This window comes from Marmota flaviventris, chromosome 3 (genome assembly GCF_047511675.1).
Source record: "Marmota flaviventris isolate mMarFla1 chromosome 3, mMarFla1.hap1, whole genome shotgun sequence".
In the NCBI taxonomy this organism is placed as follows: Eukaryota; Metazoa; Chordata; class Mammalia; order Rodentia; family Sciuridae; genus Marmota; species Marmota flaviventris.
In genome coordinates, this window is record NC_092500.1 from 178,063,435 (window position 1) to 178,078,799 (window position 15,365).

General features: G+C 55.9%; 1 protein-coding gene across 5 annotated transcripts in view; it reads right to left on the minus strand.

Annotated features, from left to right (window-relative positions):
* The window catches only part of Arhgef10 (Rho guanine nucleotide exchange factor 10), an 86,616-nt gene that overhangs the window by 11,689 nt on the left and 59,562 nt on the right, over positions 1–15,365 (minus strand). For all 5 annotated transcript variants that reach the window (XM_071610642.1, XM_071610641.1, XM_071610640.1 and 2 more), the window contains 8 exons: positions 12,261–12,376; positions 11,811–11,938; positions 11,579–11,679; positions 10,336–10,457; positions 9,098–9,184; positions 7,372–7,595; positions 6,586–6,743; positions 3,259–3,401 (listed from right to left, as the gene is read on the minus strand). In XM_071610642.1, coding sequence (XP_071466743.1) covers positions 3,259–3,401; positions 6,586–6,743; positions 7,372–7,595; positions 9,098–9,184; positions 10,336–10,457; positions 11,579–11,679; positions 11,811–11,938; positions 12,261–12,376 — 1,079 coding nt within the window. The remainder of the gene's footprint in view (positions 1–3,258; positions 3,402–6,585; positions 6,744–7,371; positions 7,596–9,097; positions 9,185–10,335; positions 10,458–11,578; positions 11,680–11,810; positions 11,939–12,260; positions 12,377–15,365) is intronic.

The window sequence follows — 15,365 nt, forward strand, 5'->3', positions numbered from 1 at the left end:
CTCTGCAGAGCTGTCTGTCCAGTTCCTTTGCCCACTGTTGGTTTGCTATGTGAACTGGACATCTGATCATATCACATGAGCTGTATTCATTTTATCTCATTCTTTCTACTTTCTTGTGTATCCTGAAGCCCAGTTTTAATTTGAGTGAAATCCAATTTATCTCTTTTCCCACTGACACAGTTGCTTGTGATTTAGGCGTCATATATATATATTTTTTTTTTCTGGTGGCTCTAGGGATTGAACCCCAGGGTGCTTTACCACTGAGCTATATCCCCAGCCCTACTGACCTTCCTTCCCTCCCCTCCCCATCCCTCCCTCCCTTTCGCCCACCCCTTCCTTTCTCCCAACCGTCTTTCTTCCTTTCTTTTCTTTCGGGTACTGGGGTTTGAACCCCGGGATGCTCTATCACTGAGGTACATCTGCATGGCTTTTCACTTTTTAGTCTGAGACAGGGTCTCACTAAGTTGCTGAGGCTGGCTTTGAACTCGCAATCCTCCTGCCTCAGCCTCCCCACCTGCTGGAATCATAGGCCGGGCCACGGCACCTGGCCAGGAGTCCTACCTAGAAGCTGTGGCTTGGTCCGAGGTCACCAGACTGGCCCTTCGGCTTCCTTTGAGAGTGCTCATGGTTGGAGCTCTTCTGCTGGGTCTGACCCACCCACATCAGCGTTTGCATGTGGCGTGGGCCCAGGGCGACAGCTGCAGACAGTCCCCGCCACTGGGTTGTTCACAGTCGGAACATGCTCTTGCTCCTGCACTGGCGCTCTGCTTCCCTGGTCTACACGCTGTCCTTGAGCCAGTGCCACACTGCCCTGGTCATGGTGGCTGTTCAGGGAGAGGCTGAGTTGGGCAGTGTGAGTCCTCCAATTCTGTTGCCTTCCCACATTACTCTGGCCATGCCGGACCCCTTCATTTCCCACTGAGTGCTAGGATCTGCTTGCCCAATCTGCAGGTGCTGCGGCCACCTGGGGACCCTCCCTTCCAATCTACACGGGGTCTCCCGCTAGTTTCCAGGGCACATGGCTGTACTCTTTGTCAGGTTTGTATCTAAGTACTCTCTCTTGGTGATGGCTGTTCTCAGCACTGCCAGTTATCTGCTGGACTCCTGGGCACTGGCCTTGGAACCTGTGGCCTTGCTGGCTTGTTCACTCTGTTCCAGGGTGGTAGTAATCTTCTGTGGACTTCTTAGGGTCTCCTGCTCCTCCTCCATTCAACCTCGACCCTCGGGCCATCCCTTTCCTCCTGCCCAGCTGCCTGGTCAGAGCCTCCAGCTGTGTGCTCTCCAGAGTGGTGCAGGCGGACATCGTGTCTGCTCCAGAGCCTGGCCATTCACCCTTCCCTCTGCCCTGAGGGGCCAGTGCCTCGTCCTCAGCCTCCTCTGCAAGCTCATCCCAAGAGCAGCTCACCCCTAGCACAGCTCCCAAGCTGCCTCCAGCACTGCTGTCCACTCTGGTGGACCGTCCTCCTGAAATCCCATACCCAGAGTGCCTGCTGGGAGCCCTGCTGCACACTCAGTGGCATCTCCTCCCTGGCTTATGTCAGCCAGAGGTCCCACCTCCTGTCCAGGCACAGGACGACATAGGCAGACCTGTCATGGACAGCAGGCTGTGGCCTGCGTCCCTCCACGGTGAGGAGCAGTGGTCTCCAGGCTGTGCCTGTCCCTGAGTCCCCTATTCTACACTGCAGCGGCTTGTCAGGAGCTGCTCTGCTTGGGCCCAAGCGCCATGGTAGGAAGAGCCAAGCACAAGTCCGCAGCCCTTCCTTCCTTGGCACACCCTGGCACATAACCTTCTCCTGCCCAACTGTCAATGGAATCAGGAGCACCTGGACCTGGAGGCATCCCAGATCATACCAGGAACACGACACAGGAGCTTAACAACCCCCCGAGGACCTGGTTATAAGAGGAGGAGCCCGAGGCGGGACACGGGGCACACTGGCCCTGCCACCAGGTCATATCACAGGCCTTGCCCAGGGAAATCCACACAACAATGAACCCAGATTCTGCACCCCTGGGCCTCAGCCTGGTGCAGTTCCTCTTGCACTCGATGACAACGCCCCGGGATGACGTGTCAGGCTGACACTCTGAATCTGCCAGAGCCTTGCCCTGAAGACGCTGCAGAGCCGTGTGCTAACTGGCATCCAGTCTGCTCTCGGGCTGTGCTCTGGGCGCTGCGTCCTTTAACCGCGCTGCCTTCCTTTGGCCTCTGACATCCCCGTAGGAAGGCCGCGTGGGGCTGGACTACAAGACTCTTGGGATGACACAGCTCAGGGGTTCCTGGTGGCCACGCTTCCCTGACTGGTCTTGGTACACTGAACAAGCCACAGCACCAAAAATACCAAGCAGAAAAACACAGGAAGGCTAGTGGTGGCCCAAGGGAAGAAATCAGGCCTGAGTCTGTCCAGGACCCCGACCAGGAACCTCGTGGCTCTAACCAGGCCCTGATCCCCTGCAGCGCTGGAGACGGCATCCACACCTGTTCTCAAGAACTTGACTATGCCAGCAACTCTCCAGCTTTGCATCACAACTCAGAGGATGCTCCGGGCTGGCGGTGTAGCTCGGCGACAGAGCACAGCTTAGCATGCACAAGGCCCTGGGTTTCATCACCAGCACACACACACAAAAAGAAGTTCTCCTTATTGGGAGCCGAAGTTCCACTTCCCTCTGTACTTAGAGAACATGCCACAAGAGCTCATCCTGAAATACCGGAGAGTGGCCTGGTCCCCACCCGGGGAGCTGATTCACCCCCTAGGAAACCTCTGGACAACATCCTGAGAGGTCGATAATGACCCAGATTTGTTTCTAAACTTGCAGCTATTTACACAGTCAATGGACCATGTCCTCAGACAGGTGCTGGACCCTCACCTATCTGGACAGATTTTCTATGACCTTGTATGTGAGCATTAAAGGAAGGTGTAATCATGACGAGATTCATTTTAATGGCTGAAAAAAACACCCGTGTGCCCTGTGTTTGCTTAGAGAAAGACGGGGTGAGAGATGGTCGTGGGTAAACAGGACAGCTGGGCACAGGCCTTGACAGTAAAGCCATGTAAGAGTGGAACTTTTTGGAGGGCCAGGCCACGAGGTGCCAGCTGCTGCTGTGCCCAGGGAACCACCACAGAGCGCTCGGTCACCGGCCCCGTCAGGCACTCCCCTCCTCTGGCACGCAGCCCCCAGGCTCTGCACAGCACACGGTGTCCCACCAGGAACCCTGCTCTGAAATGCCTTCCCCACGCCACGCAGCCACCTGAAAGGACTCACCTCCACAGCATGAGTCTCTGTGCTGATGAGGAACACCTGACCGCCAGATGCTGCCCACAAGGTGTCTTCCATCAGCAGGAGGCTTCTAACTGGCAGGACGCCCAGTTTGATCACTTTTTGAGGTTCTGAATTCCAGGATCCATCTTAAAAGAAAACACTTCTTTTAATTTCATTTGAGTTCAGGTAACCATGCACAGGGGCAAATAAACAGGATCATAGATCACTTTAAATAACAGACAACCAAAATATCCACAGCAATTTTGATGCTTATGCTTAATTCTGAGTGTGCCCATGGCCTCAAGAATCAATGCCATCAGGGAGTCTGTGTGAGGAAGACAGGCAAGGGCCCAGAGGGGGGTGTGGCAAACAAATGGCTCATTTGCCCTGAACCTCAGATGGCTTATCTGTAGAGTGGGGACGATGCCTCGAAGACTGGAGAATCATAAGCAAGATAAAGCATGTAAAAAGCTTAGCACAGCACCCAGGGGGCAAGAGGGGCAAGCAACATGATCGTGGCTGGAAGGAGCTGCATTCAAAATAACTGAGCAAACGTTTAGAGCTTCCCATCATCTGCTAGATATGCACGGCATCTGGAGGAGAAACTGCACCTTCAATGAACTTGAAAAACAATCCAAACGGAAATGAATGGCTTTCCTGTCTTCTTACACTGCTCCCTGTCCTGACACTCAGGGAATATGTTTTGGTTTGAAAATACTTTCAAAGATCTACAATGAGGTCTATCACACTTCACATGAAGTATGAGTCAGAAACTTATCAATAGAAATTACTTCAAGCAAGACTTACTACAGATTTTAAAGTGACTGATGTAATTACCCTGTAAATGATGAAAACTAATTCTTTGATTTTCGGTCTAGCCACTAATTAAGCCACCATGCTCAAAAACGTAACTGAAGTGTCACTGCCTCCCTGCCTTCGGCCTCACATCAATCAAGGCAGCACACGTCGTTCAGAGAACCAGGTCTTGGTTCTACCCTGTGCTCTGGTGCTGAGCACTGACGGCCTGCTCCACAGCTTACTGTGGGCACCTGTCTGAAGCTGAGCTGTGCAGTCTCTGCCAGCAAGCTGTGGCTCTGACTGCCGTGGGGACTCCACGCAGTGACGCAGCTGAATGTGTTCAGGGCACCCACAGCCTCCGAGGACACTGGCCTGCCTTTCACTCTGCACCTGCACCAGGTCCAGTGCAATTAGGCATCTGAACACAAACCCAGGCACACACACACACGTGCACACCCACTAACACACATGTATACACATTCCTTCTCATTCACACGTGCACACGTGCACTTGCACACACAGGAACAAGTACACACACGTATGCACACACACCAACACAACGCACACACCCTCCCACTCACATATACACACATGGAAGCACACATGCACACCCACAGTGCACATGGCTGCACACGCACATGCCCTTACACATGCATGCACAGGCCTTCCCATCCTGGAAAGCAATGCAGCCTCTCCTTATGATGGGACACGGAAGTTCAGATGGACAGGTTTTCTCTGACTTTCACATGCTCCTGAGGGCAAAGTGGCTTCTGCCCACTAGCCGTCCAGGATGGTACTGCACTGACCCACTGAGAGCAAGCCACCTTTGAAACAAGACCCCAAAGGTCAGAGGTGGGATACTCCAGACGTTTACCTTGGTTGAGGATCAGCTCCCACAATTGAACTCTGATTTCTGAGCCTCTTAGCTACTCTTTCTAGATACTGTAGGCTTGTCTCCATGGGGGGCCACGTGCAACGTGAATCTGGGCCGACAGGACCGCCTCTGGCAACAGCTCCCCCTGCATTTGTGCCTCAGGCCAGGCCTCTCAGTCCACCCACACCAGTCACAGTCCATGCACAAACTACTGACACTTTGAACCTGTGGCATCACTCCACCTGCTGCACCTAGGGTGGCATGAGGGGGCTCCACCCTCCAGGGAATTCCCACTGTGGGGGAAGGGCCCGATGCAGCCCCTGGTCATGGAAACGACTCAGGAAGGTCAGAGGCCAAGTGCAAGGTAGTCCTGTGCCTGGGCTCAGGCTGGTGCAGACCTCCAGGAGGGACAGACTCTGAGCAGGACCAGGGCTAACAAAGGGGGGTTTGCAGGGGAGCGGGGCTCACGGGCCAGGGCAGGAACCGGGACTGCATTCCCAGCACACGGGGAATCCCTGACTGCTTTATGCAGGAGAGGGCCAAGGTCTAATTGGCAGTTTTAAAAGCTCACTAGCGAACGCGGGGAGGGCAGACCGTAGGAGTGCAAGACGAAGACAGAGGTGACACAGGAACCCACGTGGGCGCAAGGCCTCCTGGAGCAGGTGGTGATGGTGGGGGCTGGCTGCAAGTCCAGGAGCAGGGACAAGAGGTGCTGGAGGGTGGGCCACAGGACAGGAGGGAAATCCCAAGGGGCACGGAGCCTGGCTGCAGGACGGTGCCCCTCCTGGTGGGAGCAGCCTTTGCTGGAGGAAAGCCCTCTGCTGCACTGAAATCCCTCAGGGCAGGGGAAGCACCAAAGGGCGCTGGGCACGTGAGCCCGGGTACAAGGCCAGCCCGTGGGCAGTGGTGTGGGTCTGGGGTGGCAGTGCAGTGGCGGGGCAGAGAAGGGTGGGCTCCTGGCTGCAGCACAGCAGGTCTGCACTTATCCCTGCATGAGAGGAGCCAGGGGGGGCCTGGCCAGCAGCCGTGCACAGGGCCGGGAAGCCCAGGAACAGGGTTCCCAGAGAAGGGACAGTGGAGGTCGTGAGAGAAGGGCTTAGGACAGTGGTGCTGTGCTGACGCTACAGGCTCTAGAAGGCCAACGGACAGGGAGAGCAGCTGGACTGCACACGCACCCCCACCAGCTCCCGCTGCTAGCAGGACAAGACGGGAGACAGGGAGCCCAGGCTGGGCAATGCGCAAGGCTGCGAGGGCCCCGAGGCCAGGCAGCGCTCCTCTCTGCTGCCCCAGAGCCACAGAACTGCCAGTTAAAGGTGGACAGGTGGCAAAGAGGGCTGGAGGTTGAGGGGCCCGGAGGAGGACCAAGAACCTCAGAGGCAGGAAGGACCCGGCTGGGGCAGGAGGAGGCTGGAAGCACCACATGGAGCTGCCAGGGGAGGCAGAGAGGCTGGGGCCTCGGTGCGGTGGGCAGGGTGGGCGGAGTGGACGGAGCCCTGGGTGGGCTCCAGGAGAGCACACTGCGCAGCATGGAGCCCACGTGTCCCACGGACGCCTTTTGAGAAGGAACACGTCACAGAAGCCTGGGACCAGAGGTGACAGGCGCCAAGGGAAGGTGGGATGGAAACGACCCCAGGAGTGGTCTGGAGGGAGCGCGGTACCTGCAGCCTTGGTGTAGCTGGCCACCGAGCCGTTGACCAGGCCAGCATACAAGCCCTGCGGCGAGCAGGCCAGGCTCAGGACCGTGGACTTCTCGGGAGTGAAAAAGTGCTGAAGCCTCACTTTCTTGGAGCCTTGGTTGCTTTTGTAAATGGAAATGCTTTAAAAGGAAAACACGAGTTAGTCTGCACACTGCCCCTCCACCCCCCCACCCCCACCACCCCCCCACCCCACCCCCGCCCAGAAGGCCCCGCGCCCTCGACAGCAGGGTGCCCATCTCCTTGTCCTGCTCCCTGTTGAGCCCACCTCCTGCTCCGAGACACACTGGCTGCATTTCCAACAGGTCTGCAGCACTCTGATTTCTTTTTTATATTAAAAATAGAAATTCTAGGTCTTAAAAATAATTAGATCTTCCTATGGCTTAGAACTTCACATCAGGAAAATCATTTTAACTTTCCACTAAAGGATGTCAACGTTCAAGGCGATCATAACACCGAAAAATAGCTGTTTTATTCCAAAATGCAGGAGTGGTGTGCTTTTAAAGCATAAGAATGAGTACCTTAGGGACCAACAGCAGGTGTGAAACTTCCATTGTTCTTTGGGGTCTCCTAGAATAATTCCCAGGGCCCAATCACTGGTGACTTCAGAGCGCAGAGACCTATCCCTCTCCCCAGATCTTGTCATTCCCGCCTGCTGCCCGACGCCCACGCCAACGCCTATTCCCAGGATGGGCCCTAGGTGTCTGGGCACAGCTGAGGCGACCTTGCCACACCCCACGTGACCTCTACCTTCCCTCCTCCGTGCCCACACAGATGGTGGGCACTTCAGATGCTCTGGTGGCCTGGGCCTCAGGGTCCACGATGCTGCTGGACTCCCGCTGCTGCTCCTCGGCAGGAATGTACCCCATACACAGGATGCGGGATTCCACGTTGAAGCACTCGATGACTTTGGGGGTGGAGTTGTGAAAGGAGACAATGGCAATCTGACCCATCTGGTCACTACAGCTTCCAATCTGATCAGGGAGTTAAGAAAAAGAGAGTGAGGGTGCATGGGAACCCCGGGACTCCCAGAAGAAAGGCAGCCTCCTGTGAGGATCGACCCCTCACAAAGCAGTCTGCCTCTGAACCAGCTGCTCCCAGGCCCCTGGCCCTTCAACAAAGTTGGGTCTTTAAATATGCAATAACAGGGGATAAGTTTGTTTTTAAAAAGACATGCATTAAAAACCACACACCCAGGGCTGCTGTGGCAGCTCAGTGGTAGAGTGCTGCTCAGCACTGGGTTCGATCCTCAGCTCCACATAAAAGTAAATAAAGGTATTGTGTTCACACACCCACTCGTCACTACACAAGGGCAAAGACCTATTCACACAGACCTGAAGGGCAAATCATATCCATCTTAAGTAAGTCAACGTTGGAGTTTCACAGCCCTCAGCTAAGAAAACAAGACTCAAAAATAAAAAAGAATATGTCCCAGGGTGGGCCATCCCTTCTCATGTCCCCCATGCGTGCAGCCCTCTGAAGACCTGCACCAGAAGGGCATCCGTGCACCTGCTACAGTGAGTCCCTGAGAATATGTGGCAGACTCGGTCTTCCAACTGCAGCTCCAGTCCAGCTTGTGTATGGGGCAAGGACGGGTCCCTACTAAGGGCCAATCCAAGAGAGCCAGGCTGACCTTGATGACGGACCCTTTCTTCCCCACCGATTTGAGCATGTTCTTAGACCTCCTATTCCACATTACAACGAAACCCTCCTTTGCCCTGTCGGGGAGGGAAGACCAACTGCAGCGTCCCTGTGCCAGCCCTGGGGAGTGGGGTGTCGCCAGAAGAGGAGAAAACCCCCAGCTAGCCCAGATCCCTGTGGGCGGGAAACCTGCATGCCCAAGGCGATGACGCCTCTGCTCTCCTTCACAGATGCTGTGAGATGCCAGCCAGCCCGGCCGCTGCGCTGACAGCACGGCTAGGAACACCACTCGGGCAGGAGCTCTGCCTGCAGCGAGCAAGGCCTTACCCTGGACCACAGTCCAGCTGGGAAGAGCCGGCTTCGGGCTGAGGGTGGACCTGAGACCCTGCGCCTGAGGACTGTCCTCCATTTGCACAAACTAGGAAGGGCCACTGCAAATGCAGGGTAATGTTAGACGCTGTGCTTCACTTGGAACAAATTAATTCCAAGGGCCAAGTCTCCAGGGTAAAAAGGCACCAATGTCTGGAAACAAGGAAAGTCCTTCTAACCCAACCACCAACAGGCAAGAAATAGTAAAATGGCTCTTACACGAGTCTGGATGAAATTAGATCTTGTAACAGTTCTACATGGAAAAGGGCAGAAATACACATTTTAATTCCTAGAACTTCGTATCTTTCCCCAGAGTCATCGGCTCCCATCAGAGAAAGGCTCTGTGTCTGTGGCCATCACCTGGGCATGCTGGGACTGACACCCTTCTGAGCTGCTCAAATCTGAACTTCACACGACTGTGGGCGCCGATTCTAGGTGAACTTGCAGTACAAATAAAGAACCTTACCCACAGGAAGCCACGCGCCGCGGGGGATGGACCGGGTTGACCTTCGTGATTGAGGTCAGGCTCGGGATTATAGGCAGCACACTCGATCTAAAAACACCAAATCACAGCAAGCACTCGTCAGGGGGACTCCAGCTGGTGATTACATTTTAACACCACCACAGACTCAGGGTCCTGCCTCTCAGAGTAGAACAGCAGGGCCAGGCGACTGAGGCCCAGCCCTCCCTCCTCACCCAGGGAGACTGGGTGCTCCAGCCTCTCCCCTGCAGACAGCCCAGCGCAGCCTCCACGCTTGACATCTGCTCAGGCACTTGTGATACTGACGCAACGTCACCACCACACGTCCTGGTCGACACATGAAGTGTCCCCCAAGGCTCACGTGAGACAGTGCAGGAACGTTCACAAGTGAAGGAGGGAAGCCTGACCCTACTGGGCACTAATCCCCTGACAGGGGACAGCTGGGTGGCAGCTGCAGGCAGGTGGGCAGTAGCAGGTGGGTCCTTGGGGACAGAGCTCTCTGCTCCCTGCGGCCGTGTCCGGAGCTGCTTTCGTTGGACACACCCTCCTGCCATGCGCTCTGCCTCAGCTGACCACAGCCTGGACCCATGAGACCTCCTCTAGGCCTCTGGGCATGGCGGTCAGGGGCTGACAGCACACCGCATGATGCTTTTTCTGTTCTACTCTTCAGGGAACAAAGACAAGGAGATAGATCTGTCCACAGGGTGCAGATGCAGCTTTGTTCCGAAACATATTCCAGGCTGGTCAGCAGGACCCCTGCTGAGGGAGCCCAGCAGACCCAGGCCACTGTCAGCCCTGTGCTCACATTTTAGAAGTGAACCCCTGAGCGCTCAGGCCAAGGGTGGCCGGGGACCAGCCAGGGGAAAGGGAACGGCAGGTCAGGAGTCCCCAGCGCTCAGGAACACGGCCTGCCCGAGCCAAGGAAGTGGAACCTGACGAGTGCTCGCGGGCTTCACTGGGCACCAGGCCGGCCTGGCACCAGCAGTGTGCAGTCCTGTGCCGTCCTGTGCCGTCCAGAGGCCCTCCCACTCCAGGGACCTGCAGGGCCACACTGGGGACAAGAGCCAAGACTCGACCTCGGCCTCAGGCCTGTGGTCTCAGACGTCTCTGACTCACCCTCGGGAGAAGCAGCAGCGGTGGCTGGCCCAGAGGACGGCCCCACCACACCCTCCCAGCCATCCCAGGTACGCCTGCAGGAGAGGCAGCCAACCCAGCGCGTGTACCTTGAACTCTGGCTGCCTGGCCACCGTCACTGGCATGTGTCCCACGAGGAGAGGGTGCGTCTCCTTCTTGGTGTGACTGCCCTCGTCGTCCATGCAGAACCAGCCCAGGTGGTTCTCCTCCTCTGCGTTACATTCAGAGAGTGGCGCTCAGTCCCAGGAGCTGCCACGCGACACCCCCGTTCTGCTGCTCAGGAGCCTGAGCCACCAGCATTGCTCGGGGTGGCAGCACCTCCTCTTCCTAAAGCGGGCACAGCACTCGGGGTCCCAGAGAGCGAGAGCCCTGGCCCCGCCTGCTGAATGCCCACGCTCTCTCCCTCAGGCTGCCTCCTTCACCCTTCATGTTCAAAGTCCCCTGGAGGGCCGCCGTCACACACCAGGGACGTGGTGGGGCTGACACTGCGGGTGAAGGAGGACGGTACCAGGAAGACACGTTTGCAGCTAAGGTCCGTCCTGGCTTTGAAGAACCATCTCAAAGATCTTCACGTCCACTCCCCCCCTCAGAGTGGCCGTCTCCCATGTGTGGTCACTCTGAGCCCAACCTGGCACACCGCCACCTCAGGAGAAAGGGAGCAGTGGGCCGTCTGCCCTGGGTACAGCCCCACCACAGCAGGAAGCCCCTGCCTCCTGCCCCCCAACTCCCCAGGGGATGAGTGTCCACCTGCAGACCCCAGGTGTCCCTTCTGTTTGGTTCCGTGGTGTCTCTGACAGTCTGATCTGGAGGAGCGTCTCACACACATCTACACCCCAGTGTCTGCACAGCAGGTCTGTGTGGTGAGCCACATGAGTGGCCAAGGGACAGAGGAACCAGAAAATAGTCATCAAGCCACGCAGATCCACGGCAGGCCCTCAGGATTCGTGTGTCGCCACAGGGGACAGCAGGCAGGCAGAAAGAAGAGCCCGGGCGGCGCCTGCTCCTGGGAGATGCCCACACCAGGCCGGCGCTCTGACCATGGCCTCAGACACTGGGCCACCTCATGCTCAAAAGCCGAGCGCCAGGAGTCCGGTTCCAAGGGCGGCCGAGCCTCCTTCCTGCAACCCCTAAATTACCACACACACTTCTTAAAGATCACACGTCTGAAAACACTCCTCCAGGCCAATGGGGGACTATCACCAAGTCTCTCTGTCTTTCTGATTTTACCCTCTGAGACTGGGAGTTCGGCAGAGAAAGGCCCACAGCGGACAACCAGCGGGGTGCGTGGCTTTCTCAGCACACCCAGGTCAGCTTCGGCGAGCCCCATCTTACCGAGGGCGAGCTTGGCCATCTGCAAGTTGTTGACCCAGGACTCTTTGATGGCAGGTGTGAATGTGTTGAACACAGCCGTGAAGAAAGTGGGCCGCCCAGACCTGCCAGGAGCAACAGACGCACACTCTACAGAAGGCACGCCACACGCCCGTCTCCACCAGGCACCAGCCAAGAGCACCCACCCGGGGACAGAGACCCACCCCGCCCAGGAGGGCTCTCTGACGTCACTGACTTGTCCTGCTTCCCCGGGAGCTGTAGCTGAATTCTGCAGCGGTCAGCAGCTCTGATTTCTTCTTCTTTCTTCAGAATCAGTCTTTGTAAACCTGATGTCCAATCATGGGCTACGGACTGGTTTAAGTTCTACAGAGGGAACATTTATTTTAAAAGAGTTTAAAAAACATGGAGGAGGCGGAGGAAAAGCCAAGTTGCAACACAGAACATTCGGGGAAGCCCAAAGCGCCCCACCTGAGCAGGACATTCAGAGTGGACCAGCGTGCACGGCGAGGCATCTCCAGCAGACCTGACCTTGGCGCACTGCTAGATGCACACGAGCTACAGCGGAGCCCGGCCACCCAACCAAGGGAAAGGCACAACAGGCCACGCGGTGAGTCAAGCGCGCAGTCGCCGTGGCAGACCTGCAGACACCCACACCCCCGACAGAGCTCCAGTGCGCCCCACCTACCTGATAGCTCCCTTTAAGGTTTCCTATCAGCTGAGCAATCTGGCCCACGACATTCAGGTCGTGCAGCAGGTGTTCCAGATCTTGACACAGCTGTCCTGGCCCCATGTAAACTTTGTCTACAAAGCAAGCAAGAAAAAGAGGGTCGGTCCCACAGCCCGTTACTGCAGTGCTGGAAAGAAACACGGGTAGATTCTATTTATTATTTTAAGTTGGAGGTTAACCTTGAATTTTTTAAAAGTGGGCATCGTCAAGAGTTTAGTATTTTTTAAATCTCTTTTAAATTCTTACTTTGAAATATTTTAGACTTATAGAAGAGAATGGCACGATGAGTCCCCCCAAGTGCCCCTCGCCCACCTTCCCTGGGGTGGAAACTAGGCACACACACCACTGCCAACGGATCCCCCTGTTCAAATGTCACTGGTTTCCCAAGAGCACCATCCCCTGCCTGGGAGCCACCTCAGGCTCCTGCACCACGAGGTTGTCACGATCAAGGAGCGTGACCTGCCGCTGTGGAGGACACTGTGGGTTATTTTACAGGATGTCTCACGCTTTGGTTCGACTGGTGTTTTGTCACTTCCAATATTTTAAATCTGAACCAAATTTCTAGTCTCTGGGGCCAACCCACCCCAGAGAATCCCCTGTGATCCTCCCTGAAGTGAGGGGGAGGAGGAAACAGAACATTCAGGGAGGCCGTGGGTCTTCTGCGCTGACTGGCAGTGGGCTGTGCGTGTCCACTCGGCCGTCCCACCACTTACTGAGGCTGGGTGGGCTGCAGTGCTACCCCGACTCTGTGGCACTGAGTCCCACAGCAGCCTGTGGGCAGAGCAGGCCCCGTTCCCCAGGCCAGCTGAAACTGCCCAAGGCCACAAATGTACAACAGGAAGGACTGGAACTCAGAACGACACTCAAGGCCCATGCGTAGACCAAGGGGTGGTGACATGAGTCTTCTCTACGTCCACGTAAATCGACTGTGTTAGCTCACACTGCTACCCAGGGAAGGAGCCAGACTCAAATCCAGGCAGAAGGGATTCGTGTGGCTGAGAGGGGAGCGGTGCCTTGGTGCCTGGGTCCCCAGGGTGCTGCCTGGACATAGTCCTATGCAAAAGGACACAGCTGGGTTGGAAGCTTTACCATGGACGCCTTGACATTTGTAATGGTTTCCAAAAAGGGTCCCGATGTGCAACCAGCCTGGGCGCCTGCACATGCTCCCCGTCCTACAGCACGTCAGATGCACAGTGTACGTGAGGGCCACGAGATCTACGGACGTCCACCATAAACATTCCGTAGGCCCCTGGACATGGCTCCCCGTCCTACAGCACGTCAATGCACACAGTGTGTACGTGAGGGCCAACGAGATGGGTTCATGTCCACCATACACACGTCATAGTCCCCTGTATCTAAGTGCATCACTGCTTACACGGGAGGAGGCTGCAGTCCTCACTTTGTGGGCACTTAGGTTAAGGGTGTGACTACAGGGGTTTATCCATAGGGCAGGCCTGGTTTTCAAGATGAAATCTCACGTTAGTTGCCTCTAAAGTATCATGAAGCTTCATAAAAAAGGGGACAAATGTATCCCTGTGACTTTATACAAGTACTGACTTTTTAACAATCTTCCCTTACAGAATGCTTATAAATATTTTATATTATCGCATATATTTCCTTTCATTTATGAACTTTTGATAAACTCTATAAACATATCAACATAAAGCTACATGAAGTTAATAAAGCTACATTAACTTTATTAACTTCCCAACATCTACTTTATGTTACCTTTACAATCATCGTTCAATAAAACTGACCTTTTACATGTGGTGTCCAGCTCTAGGAGCGTTAGCACATGTGCGGCTGTGTGTGGCACCCTGGGTCAGCCCAGGGAACAGCTCCACCAGGAGCCGCCGCCCACGGGCCCGTTCCAAGGCCACGTGTTGTTTGCCGTGTCCCCCCTCGTCTTCTGCCCCACCCAGTGCACTTACATTGGCACAGTATCTAGTTGGTGCGCCCTGGGTTCTGGAGGACAGCGTCTCCCACCCCCTGGGCAGGAAGGCACAGGCAGACCTCACCCTGCGCCCATCTGCACAGGGCTCCGTGCTGCATGGCTACCTGCTCTCACCCCTCCTGCTCCGCCTCCGAGCGTGAGGTCAGCTAGAAGGGAAGCGTCTTCTTGGCAACTGTGTCTGGGGGGCGGTCAGGAGTCCAGCATTTGTGCTTGATTTGCAGACGTTTCCTTCTCCCTCCAAACGTCTCTGTGAGAAGCCACATGTTGGAAGGGAACACATGTCGGAACCAGACTCGCTCAGCGCAGGCCAGGGGCCGGCCACTCTCTCCACAGCGAGGCTCAGGCATCCATGCTCAGAACTTGCTGGAACCAACCCTCTGGCCCTGGTCTGTTTCCTCTCTGTAAAGAGGGACGAAACCACTTTTCCTGTCTGCTTCCTAGCACTGCTCTGAGGATCAAATGGACAGTGACTGTGAATCATTGTTTAACTAACACATACATCATGAATATCGTGCAAACGAGTGCCACCATGGCAGCAGGTGGGCACCCTCCCAGCAGGGGCAGGACGGCAGGGCGGGACACGGTGCAGAGGCTGTCCAAATGTTACTTCAGTCCAGGAGAGAGCTGTTCTATTTTATGGTCAAAATTTACTGACCAATAAAAACCTGAAACTCAAGATTTTGTCAGAGCCGAAGTCCAGTACCTAGTAGTGGATTTCAAGTACTTTAAATTCTGTGAGGAGGTCTCTGGGCTTCCCTTTTCTCACGGGCACTGCCTGTTTCCATGGAAACCCCTGCAACAGCTGGGAAATTCTGGATGTGGGCTGAATGGACCCCTGTGTGAAAGGAAGCAGGGGCTGCCGGGCCGTGGCAGCGCCAACACCCGCGGGACCCTCTGCAGGCGGCTTCCTCGGCCTCCTGGAGGCTCGCCAGCCTGGGACCACAGGGCCCGCGGCCAGGCTGGAGCCAGTCCACTCCCATCGGAGGCAGAGTGCAGGACCAGGTGCACAGGGGAGCCGCTGCTGCAGCCACCCCTTCCAGGCACTGCCCAGCAGGACAGGCACTGCTTCCCAGACCCCCCAAGTACGTTGCCCCTTCCAGGACTTGGCC